The sequence below is a fragment of the Sciurus vulgaris genome (genome assembly GCF_902686455.1).
Source record: "Sciurus vulgaris genome assembly, chromosome: 7".
In the NCBI taxonomy this organism is placed as follows: Eukaryota; Metazoa; Chordata; class Mammalia; order Rodentia; family Sciuridae; genus Sciurus; species Sciurus vulgaris.
The window spans coordinates 100,792,676-100,806,768 of record NC_136467.1 but is presented as its reverse complement, the minus strand read 5'-3'; the positions used below and the strand labels follow the sequence as shown (position 1 = coordinate 100,806,768).

The 14,093-nt window shown below is 36.8% G+C and overlaps 2 protein-coding genes across 3 annotated transcripts in view; one reads left to right on the top strand and one right to left on the bottom strand.

Moving 5' to 3' along the window:
• The window catches only part of RAB23 (RAB23, member RAS oncogene family), a 30,978-nt gene extending 20,445 nt beyond the window's left edge, over positions 1–10,533 (bottom strand). The window contains exons 1-3 of one of the 2 annotated variants that reach the window (XM_079147494.1): positions 10,318–10,533; positions 2,404–2,623; positions 54–139 (exon numbers count right to left, since the gene is read on the bottom strand). In XM_079147494.1, coding sequence (XP_079003620.1) covers positions 54–139; positions 2,404–2,558 — 241 coding nt within the window. In that variant the 5' untranslated portion in view covers positions 2,559–2,623; positions 10,318–10,533. Of the gene's footprint in view, positions 1–53; positions 140–2,403; positions 2,624–9,844; positions 9,869–10,317 lie in introns of those variants that run through there. The other variant, XM_079147495.1, reaches the window with a different exon arrangement.
• A 119-nt stretch (positions 10,534–10,652) lies between these two features.
• LOC306665749 (DNA primase large subunit-like) overlaps positions 10,653–14,093 on the top strand; it is a gene marked incomplete at its 3' end in the record, with an annotated part of 290,898 nt that continues 287,457 nt past the window's right edge. Inside the window, exon 1 of the mRNA XM_079147377.1 lies at positions 10,653–10,726. The remainder of the gene's footprint in view (positions 10,727–14,093) is intronic.

The following is a 14,093-nucleotide window of genomic DNA, read 5'->3' as shown; positions in this document are numbered from 1 at the left end:
TTATTCAGCCAAAAGAACACACCCAAGCAAAAAATCTAAGTCTCCCATTTTACCTCGATAGTAGGCTTTGGTTATTGCATCAAATTCCTCTTGACCTGCAGTATCCCATAACATTAATCTCACATCTTCATCATTAACTCTGAAAGAAGAGATGAATTTATTCCATATGTAAATTAAAATTTCTTTAATAACTAAGCTTTGTGTACATTTTTATTTTTTCACATCTGAAAGTATTAAAACTACATTGTCAGTCTCTGAAAAAGTCTGAGTTCGGTACTTTTAAATGTTGATACTAATTCTCAATAGTGAAAGTAAAGCTGCATAGCTTCACATATGATTTGGATTTATCTGCCATCTTTTTCCTTCAAAAATAGTCATGAATAGTAGTAGCTCTGAGACTAGCGGTACTGGGAAAGGGGAATTCCCTTAGGTCACTGCTTATTCTCCTCTCACTACACCACTTTAATGGGTTCTGATGCTCTAGTGATAGAATAAGGGAAAGTAGCAGCTTACCTGCTTGGTTATCCTCTAACTAAAAATTTTTTTCTACTTTGTCATATAGTAATTCTCATTATTTATAGGAGTTATGAGCTAAAATGTCACTATATATATACATACATATACACTATATATACATATACACAAATATGTATATATTTAATTAATATATATAATTAACATATATATAATAATTCTGTGTGTGTGTGTGTGTGTGTGTGTGTGCATGCATGTGGTGCTGGGGATCATACATAAGGCCTCTCACTTGTTAGGCAAGTGCTCTACCACTGATCTACAACCCCAGCCCCATAATATTACTTTGAATATTGAATTAGCACTGAGGCACACCACTCCTAGGGGAATTATAGGGTTAGGTTCCACAGAACCTCAAGTTACATTTTATCACCTTATTTTATGTTTGTTTTTAATCATAGACACTTATAGATACTTATTAATATAGTTGTTAATTCATTAATATTGAATTAATGTTCAGCAGCAAGCATTCCTGTCTGTATCTGAACAAGGCTTACCTAACATAAGTATTTTTTCTCCATGAGGCACATCATACCTTCATGCAATTAGAAACATTAGGCAGCACTTCCATACTATATGTGGAGGCCATTTTAAACAGCAAACTCACTAACAAAAAAGCACAAAATGTGAAAAATGTAGCACTACACCAAACACAAAAAAGACAGTGTTCATGGTATGAGAACTGAAATAAGAAGGAAGAGTTACAACTTGGTTTGACCTCAGCTGGGAAGGTGTGCTGGGCAACTCAAATTTTTTGGTGCTCTGCACCTGTCCACGGATAACTACAAAAGCACTAAAGTACTTATTTGGGAGTTACAAATAAATTTCACCAAGTAGAAGAATTTACAAATAAAGAACCGATGAATAATGAGGATCAAGTGTATACTTAAAATATTAATTTGGTTTCAGGTAATAAGTACAAGATATAAATATCATCAGGACTCAAAATGTGGGGCTAGATTTGTGGCTCAGAGATACAGTACTTACCTGGCATGTGTGAAGCCCTGGGTTCGATACTCGGAACCACATATAAATAAAATTTATAAAAATCCACCAACAACTAAACATCAAGACTTAAAATGAGCACTCTTAACATGTTCCAAGAAAGCAAGCAAATATGGAAGTACAAAAAAAGTACCCAAGATTAAAAATTCATCTTCAAAATGATAAACAGTTATCTTTGCTTCATGTTGGTATCTGGGACAGTATATCAGATTTGTTTAATGTTCTTATTTTATTTTATCTCCTGCAATCTAAAATATCTTTAAAGTTATCAAGATTAATGACAGAAACTATTATTCTGAGGTATTGCAGAATTCAAGTGGATTTCCTGAAGTAGAATTTCCTTTTCATGGGCAAATTGAATCCTCCCAAATCTGTCTTCTCTTATACCTTTAGAGTAAAGCAAATTATCATTTCCTTAACTTCTAAATAGTCTTGCCTAGTTTTAAAAAAAAAGAGACATTCTAAACAAAAGGCACCTGTAATGTAAGAGATGAAAACTTTATTTTGAGAGACAGGTAACTTTTCTTCTAAATAAAATAGTGGACAGAAATCTGTTTGTCTATCATTAGTTTATATTTAATGAATACTCAAGGTATCACTAATAAACATAAAACGTAAGAAAATAAGGGGAAAAGGGAGCACAAGAAAAATGAAAAAAATGAGAGGAAGGAAAAGAAGATGAAAGAAAAGAAAGAATAAAGATATATATGCTAATGAATAATTGAAAACAACCATCAACTGTCATCAGTCACTGCCACTGGTTGCCTAACTTTGGACTATTCTATAATTAATTACTATTACTTCAATGAAAGTCTTGGAGATATTTCACAAAGCAAAACCAAAGGGATAAAACAGTCTAGTACATACTGGATTTGTCGCTCCAAAAAGTCAACTCCAATGGTCTTCTTGTAGTCTTTTGTAAAAATGCCTTTGCAATATCGCTGAATCATACTTGATTTTCCAACTGCTCCGTTGCCTACAACCACCATCTTGATGGCCACTTCCATATCTTCCTCCAACATTTTGGAAGTAGAAATGGTTTCAGTACCAACTCCAATTCCAGATGATCAGATCTTCTCTCTCAAATCTGTAGTTTAAAATAAAATTAGTTTTATGATACAAAAATTGTACAAAATAAACCATAATTGTTTTATCAGTAAATAATACCGAAAGAATTCATTTCCAAGACTGAGGGTTTCATTCTTCCTCTTTTAAATAAATTTTTTCAAAGGTGAAACAATAATTTTTGATACTTTATTGGAAGCACAATGCATGATATTCATGTATCAACAAATGCCTAGGTCTACATAGCACTGTTTCACACAGACCAAGCCTATAGGCATTGCAGCTGAGGCTTGATTTAAAGTTACCACTTCCTAGTACTCTTGGTGAAGTTATTGCTTAACCTCTTTAAGCTTCTGTAGCCTTGCAATAAAATCTACCTCACAGTGTTATTGATCATGGATACATATAGAGGACTTAGCACAGTGAAAGTTAAGCATGCAAAAATTAGTACTTTTATGAAGCATAGTGAATACCCCACAATATTATATCAAATGAGCAACAAATATACAATCTGATAAAAATGCTTTCAACCTCATAGGTTAAAATTAATGTCCCTAGAAAAACACGCCAAAGAAAGGTTTAATATTATAAAGTACAACTGTGTCAGCACTTGGCTCTTGTTTACAGTGTTTTGATATTCAAGTTACAGTGACTCCTGTACAAATAATGTTTTTCTTATTTTAATTTTTTATTAGTGCTTTATAGCTGTACACTAAGGATGGGTTTTATTTTTACATATTCATATATACACACAATATAACTATATAATTAGGCCAATATCACTTGGATATTATTCACTATCAATTCCCCCCTCCCTCCCTACCTCACAACCCCTTGGTCTGTACAAATAATCTTACTCTATACATTCTTTCTTTGGTTTTGGACCAGTTAAAATTACTCATATAAGTAATAGAATGTGCACTGTCTGCATTTTAGACTGAAAAGAATAGAAAGTCAATTTCTCCACATTTCTTCTTAAAATTACTAGTTAGGCTCCTCCCTATTTATTGTATTCTAACTACCTTAACTGAAAGCCCATTTATATAACCACTACACAAAACAAGTCTGAAATGTGAAGAACATTCCTTTCTTTGTCCTTATTAGAGTCTCAGCAACTGCCCCTGGTACTTCACAAACTTCCATGATCATAAGAATCACCTAGCAGCACTTGCCAAAGTATAGGCTCTAAGTCTCCAGCTCTGATATAATTAATCAGAAATCTCTGAGCAGTAGTTCTGCAATCTGGAATTTTTAAAATGAGCACAGAAGCGTACAATTTAGCTGTCCCTTCAAAAGAGATGCTATGTTAGAGTGTTCAGGCGCGACGCCTTTATGACCCACTGCATTGCCCACTTCTTTTGAAGCCATACTCTCCCCAAGTGAAGAGTAAACGGAAGGACAACAGTGCCCAACCTAAATCAGGCCAATTTGACCCAATGTGGGATTCCTCTTGTGCAGGGGCTCCACATCAAACTGGTTGAGGTTTCCTGGCAGCTGCAGACAGGGGTTCTTTCTACTCAATCCTTTCTCCTTTCACAGGCATCAAACTGGCATTGCAGTCTGAAGGCACTCCTCTTTGTCATTTGGCATTTCTGCTGATAAATCTCTTACGCTTATAATTCCTTCTTGATATTTGTTTCTTGAAGTACTAAAATAGGTGCATGTGCGCATGCATGCACACACACACACACACACACACACACACTCACCCCACAAGTGATTTTATAATTAGCCAAATGTTAGAACCATTACTTTAAGCTAGTGATTCTAAACATTGACTATACACTAGAATAATCTAGAGAACTTTAAAAAATACTGATGCTTGGATCCTTTCCTCTGAGAATATGATTTAAATGGTATAGGATATAAGTTGATGTCAAGTACCACCACCCTACTACTCTATGAAAAGGTTTGGTTTCAGGACACTTAGGGTCAAATAAAAAATTCCTACCATGATCTGACCCTGTTCATCTAGCTATATCTCATACCAGTTGAGTTCTTGGAAGGCAACATCCTTTTCTCCACCTAAATAATTACTTATGCCAAAAGACTGTGAAATTTAAAATTTAAAAAAGCTATGATAAAATATATTATAGTTTACTCTTTAAAAAATACATACTTTAGAAACCTGCTTCTAAAAAAGTAGACATCTCTTTCCCTATTCCTTCCTTTTATGTATAATTAAAAACTCTGGATATTATATATAAAACAAACAAGGCTCTAAAAAGTAGAAAGAAGGGAGCTGGGTGTAGCAGCATATACCTGTAATCCTTGTGACTCACAAGGTTGAGGCACAAGAATCACAAATTTGAGGTTAGCTTCAGCAACTTAGTGAGACCCTGTGTCAAAATAAAAAAAAAAAAAAGAAAGAAAGAAAGAAAGAAAAAGGTACAGGGGATGTAGTTCAGTGGTAAAGCACCCCTGGGTTCAATCCCCAATACAAAAAAAAAAAAAAAAAAATTAAAAGTACAAAGAGCTGTGAACCTGGCTATGGACCACAGGATACAAGGAACAATAAAGTAGTGAGCTTTCCTTGAGTTTCTCATTTATCTCAGACTGGATTATGAAGAAGCCAATAACCAAGAAATGCTGACCAAAAAAGACCCAACAAAAGCCTACTCTTTTTAGCCAAAGGACCAGAAAAGGGGAAGCCTCGTAAGAGCAAGACAGAAAGCATACTCCTATAAGGATTGTAATGATGTGGGCCCAATTCCCCCATGAGGTGATATCAGAGAAGACCAACTGAGATGCCACCACTTTCATCCCCACTGGGAGATTATGAAGGGGCCCTCAACCCCAAATCAGCACCATATGAGGAGTCTGGTCATGCACCTCATCCAGCAGCTGTCATCTCTACTCACTTTTACCTTCCTTTCCTTGCCGGGGGAGTGTTAAAGGATGCCTATTGGGAAGGCAAGACTTTCACCACCATCCCTCAGTACAGAGTATGTTCACTGACCACAAGGAAATCAAACCAGAAATCACTAACAGAAAGTCAACAGGAAAATCTCCAGACATTCTGAAACCAAAAACACACACTTCTTAATAATCTATGGATCAAGGTAGTCTCAAGATAAGTTAAAAGCATTTTTAAAAAAAATGAAAATAAGAGAACAACAAGTGAAAATGTGTGAGACACAACTGACAGAGCTCAGAAAGAGTTACCTTAGAAAAGAGTAACTCAAAAACCAATCTAGGGGCTGGAGTTGTGATTCAGTGGTAGAGCCTAGCACGTGTGAGGTACTGGGTTTGATCCTCAGCACCACATAAAATGAATATATAAAATAAAGGTACTGTGCTTAAAAAAAAAAAAAAAATCTAACCTCCCACCTCAAGAAAAGAGCAAAATAAACCCAAATCAAACAAAAGAAATAAAATAATAAAGAACAGAAATTAATAAAATTCAAAAATGAAAAGTAGAACTGATGAAACTAAAAGCTAATTTTGGAAAAAGATAAAAATGAAAAATCTTTAGCAAGACTAATACAGAAAAATGAAAGCAGACACAAATTACCAATATCAAGGATGAAATAGGAGAGATCAAAAAGATATCTCAGCTATAATACAATTTCAGACACAAAAAGATAATAAACTTTTCACACATGTATTTGACAATCTACACGAAATGGAAATGGAAAAGCATAAACTACCACAACTTCCACAATAAGAATTAAGATTATTTGAATGGTTCTATAATTATAAAGGAAATTAAATATGAATTTTAAAACTCAGGAAAAAAATCTTCAGGCTCAGGAGATTTCAAAGGAGAACCCCATCATACATTAAAAAATTAAAACCAATGACAAATTTCTTCCAGAACAGAAAGAAGAGGGAAACAATTCCCAATTGATTTTATGAAGCCAACATTATCTTGAAACCACACAAAGACAGTACCTCTTATGAATAAAGATGCAAATTTCTCAACAAAAAAAGTGAATTCAGCAATACAAAAATAATAATACACCACAACCAAATGGGCTTTATTCCAGGAAAGCAAGTTGGTTTAATACTTGAAAATTAGTTAACGTAATATACCACATTAGGCTCTGGAAGAAAAAGCACATCACAATATCAACTAATGCAGAGGAAATATTTGACAAAATTTAACATTCTTTTGTGTGGTGGTGGTGGGCGGGGGGAACTCCCAGCAAACTAGAACCCATAAGACTTTTCAACCTGATAAAGGGTATCTATAATATAAAACCTACAATTAACATTATCCTTAATTCTCAAAGACTATCCTTAATTCTCATGTTTGATTGGGAATATGGTAAGGATGTACATCACTACTGTACATCATACACAAAATCCTAACCAGTACAATAGGCAACAAAAATAAATAAAACAGAAAAAAATGAATAAAATTGTCTGTATTCACAAATGACAAGATTGTAGAAAAATCCAAAACATCTACAAAACAAGAAATAAAAAAAAACCAAAAACATCCTGGAACTAATAATTATTAGTAAATTTAGAAAGGTCACAGGATACAAGGGCAACACATAAAATTTAACTGTACTTTTATATATTAACAATGTTCAATTTGAAAGCAAAATTTAAAATATCAGATTTATAATAGCTCCAAAAGTTTTTAAACAGTACGAAAAAGAAAAAAAAAAAAAAAACTACAAAACATAGAGGATCTGTATGCTGAAAACTACAATACACCAATAAACCAAATAATTAATAGAAAGACATGGCATGTTCATGGATTGGAAGACTCAACGGAGTAAAAAATAGCAATTCTCAAATTGATCTATGGGTTTAATGCAGTTCCAAAGTATCATTAAGATTTCACAGACAAAGCTAACTTTAAAACTTTTTTTTGGAAAGGAAAAGGAACTAAAATAGTTAAAAATATTTTGAAAAAGAAATAAAATTGGAGGAAATCATAATGCCCAATTTAAAGACATTGTAAGCCTAATTTAATCAAGGAAGTGTGATACTGGCAAAGGGAAAGTATACAAATCAATGCAACAGAACAGAGGTCTCAAAATAGATCCACACAAAAACAGCCAATTGATTTTGACAGAGGTGGGAAAAGCTATTCAGTGGAGAAAAGAGAGTCTTTCAAAATATGGTGATGAAACAATCGTATATCCATATGCAAAAAAGTAAAGCTTTATCTAAACTTTACACCTTAACTCAAAATGAATCACAAAGCTAAATGTAAAAATGTAACTTTTACAAAAAAAATTTTTTTAGAAGGAAAAAAATTTTCTTTACCTGGGGTTAGGCAAAAAGTTCTTGGACATAATGCCAAAAGACATATAAAAGGAAAAACTGATAAACTAGACTTCATCAACATTAAAATCATTTGTTCTATGAAAGACAATGTCACAATAACAAAAAGACAAACTAAAGACTGGGAGAAAACATTTGCAAAACACCTGACATAAAATTTGTAACCAGAACATAAAAAGAACCCTTATGTTTCTCAACATAAGAAAACAACTTAAAAATTGGGCAAAAGATTTGGCTACATAACTCACTAAATGGTATACATGTGCATGAACATATCAAGACATTCAACATCTCTGGCCATTGGTTAAAGTTATGTTAAAATCACAGTGAGATACCGCCACACAACTGAGTCGTATAACTTAACTTTATAACTTAAAAACTCAGGGAAAATATCTCCAGGCTCAAGTGATTTCAGGTGTAATGGCAACGTTAAAATTATTGACAAAAGTCAGGCATGCGAGGATCACCTGAGCCCAGGAGTTCAAGACCAGACTGCAGAGAGATCTTGCCTTTAAAAAAAAAAAAAAAAAAAAAAAAAAAAGACAGTATCAATCACTGGGAAGGATGTGAAAGGATGTGGAGAAACTGGAATTCTCAGTTGTTGCTGGTGGGATTACAAAATGATGCAGACACTGTGGAAAACAGTTTGACAGTCCTTGAGTTAAACATAGATTGACTATATAATCCTAAATCTCAGGCAGCAATACCCTAGAAAAATGAAAAGTTCTCATAAAAATTCGTACTATGAATATACAGCACTTTTATTCATAACTGCCTAAAACTGAAAACAAACCAAATGCTCTTCAATGGATGTATGTATAAATGAGCAGAGTATGTGATATACCAAGCTAATGAAATACTACTTGAAAGGAAGGAAGGAGTTAAGTAACAATTGATAGGTGTTGTGGTGGTGGTACAAACTTATAATCCAGGCTACTTGGGAGGCTGGGTCAAGAAGATCACAAATTCAAGTGTCAACATCTGCAATTTGAGATTCTATCTCAAAAAAAAAAAAAAAAAAAAAAAAGGCCTGGGAATGTAGCTCAGTGTACTAGGCCCTAGGTTCAATCTCCAGTATCACAAAAATAAGAAAGAAAAAAATTATCCAAACATGAAACAACTTGGGAGGGATTTCAAAGGCATGGTGCTTAATGAAAGAAGCAGTATCAAAAAGTTTCATACTGTTATGATTCCATTTAAATGACATTCTGGAAAAGATCAGTGACAGGAGTTAGGGGTAAGAGATGTGATATAAAGGGATGGCATGACTTTTGTGGTGGTAGAACTACTTTATATCCTGATTGTAGTGCTGGTTACATGAATCTAAAATTAACAACTGTACACCCCCCAAAGGTCAATTTTACCATAAATTTAAAAAGTAATAAAATTGAAAAAAGTGAAAGCAGATTTTTAACATAACTCAAGATATTTCAATCAATATAGACTTAAAACCCTACATCAAAACAATGATGCTCTTAGAAAAGCCTAATTCTGAATATAATTAAAACCTTGACAGTAGTACTTTATATAAATACCCTGTTTCTACAAACTTAATTTTAAAATTCATTGGCTAACCAATGTAGTCTAATTAATTAGAGATGGAAAGGATGAGTCAATTCTGACCAGAAAGTGTTTTATCGTTAACAGTTACTTGTACTTAAAAACTTCCTATGGTCAAAGAAGTTACCTAGAACATAACATGTTAGAAAGTTATGTAAAACCTAGAAGTAAATAGCCTGCTTCGGACTCCACCACCACTTCACCGGCTCCTGATGGTGATATGCTTAACTCTCACACTCGGGTTCTTACGCCTGGAACTGCGGTCCTTAAATCTCCGAGTAGAGAAATTCTGTGGCAGCCAGTGTCAATGAAATAGTGCAGGCTGGCTCATTCATATTCTAGCAGCCTGCGCGAGACACTAGGGAAGGGTGGGGCCGCGGGTAAGGAGGGGCCCCCACTGCGGGGAGATGAGGGCTCTAAAAGCCCAGCCAGGACATACCTGGGACAATCCTCCCCAGTAAACCCGCACTCTAGGCGCCTTGCTGGTGTTGTCGCTCGGCCTGGCTCGCACCTTTTTCCATTTGGGGCTGGGGGACTACAAGAAGCTGGATGCTCAGCAGCCGGAGGGGTGGAGGTAGAGAGACAGCGCCTCGCTCCGCTCCACCCGGCTCTTTCTCGCCCACAGGGTAATCTGGGGCACCGACGCCCACACAGACCCGACCGCCGGGAGCCGAGAAAGGGCGCCGGGCCGCCCACCTCCTCCCTGAAACTTGGGCTCTGTGTTTAGGAGCGGGGGATGGGAGCCGGGCCTGGAGGCCCCTACCCCCACGCCCCTCTCCATCGTGCGGCGCAAGGCGCTTCCCGGGACTCCAAGTGAAGCGGGTCCTTTCCCAGCGGAGGCCGAGGACCTCAGGCCCTGCAGAGGGCGAGTGAGCGCAGCGACGCTGCCCCAGAGCGCGAGCCGCTACTCACCGTCCCTCGGCAGCAGCGGACCCGCCGGCCGGCGCGACCGGCTCCTCCTGGTCGCGGCGCAACCGCCGCCGCCTCCCAACGCGCCAGCTCCCCCGGCGGGCCGCCGGGCTAGCTCGCACCTTCTTTCGCTCTTTCAAAAATGGTTATGGTTTTTTAACTAACTTTATTACCACTGAGGGCTCAGATCCAACGGCTGAGCTGTGGCTCTGCCGGGGATGGCGGGGCGCGGGAGACTCGACTCCCCTCAACTGGGGACCCGCCGCGCTGTGGAGCATGCGCCGGGCTTCGTCTGCGCATGCTCCGCGCCAAACCGTGCCCCGCCCCGCCCCTGCACCGGCTGGTGGCGGAGAGGGCGGCTGCCTTGGGATCCTTGTCTCCTGGACGGCCGCGTACGCCCAAAACTCCAGAGGTGAGCAGGATTTTCTAGCTCGTAGGTTCTAGAAAAGAGAACTCAAATGAAGAAGGTCCGCATAAGTTTACCTAAACAGTAATCGGACTTCCAGAGTCTTCGAAGCTCTTTCCCCGCTCTGACGCACACCAATTTTTTTTTTTTTTACTTGAAAGACATCCAAGTGGCAGAGTGAATAAAACTGTCTAGCAAAGTCAAAACGCATGCACAGCCAACAGGATTTGGCTAGACAAGGTAGAATCCTGCGATGGTTAATAATTCAGAAAACCAACTCCAAAAAGTCCCGCAAAAAGCAAGCAGACTTGCTCCAGTTGCCTCTAATTTCCAAATAAAATAGAAGGAAAAAAAAAAAAAAAAAAAAAAGATGGAAAATACCTAGTGTTGGAAAGTATCTGAAGTTATTGAAAGTAACTGAATTATTCTACCTTACTCCTTGGAAGAAAACTGGAACAATAACTGAGAAGCACTGTTTTCTAACGATGCATGTTCTGACCCTGCAATTCAACACCTACACATCCAGTGGAGAGAAATGTATTCATAGATGCAATGACAGGCAAATATCAGAATGATCATAGCTGGATTTATTATCATAGGCCCAAATGTCAGTAACCTAAAAGACCATCAACAATAAGTGAATAGATTCTCACATGGCATTGCAACAAACCATTTGCAACTATAGGCAACAAACAGCATGAAGGAGTTCTAGAAACCTAAAATTAAGCATAAACAGACACAAAAGTGCATATTAAGTTGTTTTTTTTTTTTTTTTCTTTTGTTAAGTCAAAGTTCTTGAGACTGGGTTCTCTCAAATAAAAGGGCTTATTGAACCATTGCAGCTCTCAGCCAGAAAAAAAAGAAAAAGGACCCAGTCCTAGGAAAAGATTCCCAACGACCAACAGCAAAACTAGGTAGCATTTGGAAATATGTCTGCTGGAACTAAGAACCAAGGGCACTTTAAAAATGAAAATTTGGGGAAGAAAAACATTAATTGTTTACATTGAACCTATATTACTTATACGTAAGAGGGGTGGTTTAACACAAACAGAAAGTTTTGAGATAGGAGGACAGTCCATAAAGAAGTACTTGTGGGCTGGGGTTGTGTCTCAGTGGTAGAGCACTTGCCTTGAATGTGTGAGGCACTGAGTTCAGTTCTCAGCACTGCTTATAAATAAATGAATGAAAAGTTCATCAACAACTAAAAAATGAAAAGTACTTGTTGCTTCTGGATTGGTTGAAGTTAATAGCCTGGGAAATCCATTTGTAAGCAGAATTGGTGAGACCTGGTGATCAACAGCAATGGGACATTTTTTTTTTCTTCCTGTGACATTGAGCATTGAACCCAGGGCCTCCTACATGACAGGCAAATGCTCTACCTTTGAGCTACATCTCCATTCCTCAAAATTTTACGAATTTTGAGACAAAAGTCACACTGAGTTGCCCAGACTGGCCCAGAATTTGTGCTCTTCTTACCTTAGCCTCTGGAGTATCTGGGATTATAGGCATGGTTTGTCTTAGGTTTTGGGTTAAGTTTTCAACATATATTCAGGAATGTGGAGCAATCTTGTTGATTTTGGCAAGTAGATGTTAACTAATTAACTTCTCTTGTCGCTTCCCAACTCTTATCCTCTGGCCCTTGTAATCAAATTCAAGACATCTCAGAATTTTTCTTTATAATTGTAAAGTCCAACAGGAGGAAAATGAAGCTGTTGAAAATTACTGTAATGGCTACCTTGGTTAATAGAGGATAGTGATTGGAAGGGTAATGACTGGAAGAGGGGCTTCCAGGATGCTAGTAAGGTTCTCTCTGTTGGTCTTGGTTTTATCACATGGGTCCATTTGTGAAAATTAACACTGTACTCTTATGCACATTTTTTTGCAATGTGAATTATACTTCACGTGTAGCAATTTTTAAAATTAAATATTTCAAATTTAAAAATTAAGTAGTGATTATGTACCTATAATGATGGCATTATTCACAACAAATCTAATGTCAATATGCAACAGATTGATCTCTAGGATTTAAATATCAGTTAGTAGTCCAGTGCAAGGCATAGACAGTAGTTTATTTAGATAGGTAGGTAACATATTCAAGGAAGAATGGGGGCAATCTCATTTTGGATTATAGTAAGGAATACACATTCAAGGGAGAATGTTGACTATCTCCAGAAGAAGAGCCTGATAGTAGTTCTTAAACTTTAAAATAATGCACTGTTTCCCTTTAAAAGAAAAGAGGTGGGGGGGACAACAATAAGTGGGCAAATAAAGAGACATTTCTCTAAGAAAGATAAACAATGGGCCAGCAAGTACACAAAAAGAGGTGAAACATCACTAATTGTTAGGGAAATGAAAATCAAAACCACAATAGATATAACTTTATACCAATTAGGATGGCAATTATAAACAAAAAGGAGCCAGTGGTGGCAGCATAGCCTGTCATCCCTGAGATTTGGGAGGCTGAAGCAGGAGGATCACAAGTTTGAGCAATGTAAGGAAACCCTGTATCAAAATAAAAAAGAAGAGAAGGACTGGGAATGTAGCTCAGTGGTATTACACCCCTCTGGTTTAATCCCCATTACCCCAAAACAAACGAACAAACAAAAACAAAAAAATCCCAATCAGAAAATAACAATTGTTAGCAAGAATGTAGAGAAACTGTAACCCTTGTACACTCCTGGTAGGAATGTAAAATGGCATAGTCATTAGGGAAAACATTATTGCTTATCAAAAAATTCTAAGTGGAATTTCAGTATGATCCAGGAATTTCACTTCTGGGTATATACACAAAAGAATCGAAAGCAGAACTTCAAGCAGATATTTGTACAACCACATTTATAGCAGCATGATTCACAATAGCTAAAAGTTGAAAGAAACATAAGTGTCCATCAGTGGATGAATGGAGGAACAAAATTGATATCGACATAAAATAGAATATTATTTGACTTTAAAAAGGTGGGAAGTTATGACACATGCTTCAAAATGGAACAAACTTAAGGCTATAATTTATGTTGAATAAAACAATACAGCCACAAAAGAAAAATGCTGTATAATTCAAGTTACATAAGGTGCATAGGGCAGTTAGATTCACAGAGAAAGAAAATAGAATGTTGGTTGCCAGAGACTGAGAAAGGGGAGAATGGGGAGTTGGTGTTCAATGTGTATAGAGTTTCAGTTTTACAAGATGAAAAAAGATCTGGAGGCAGATGATGTGATGATTACACAACAATTGAATGTAATTAATGCTCTGAAACTGTACACTTATAAATGGCTGAAATGGGGCTGGGGGTGTAGCTCAGAGGTAGAGCCCTAGTCCAGCATGCATGAAGTACTGGGTTCAATCCCGAGCACCACAAAAAAAAAAAAAAAAAAA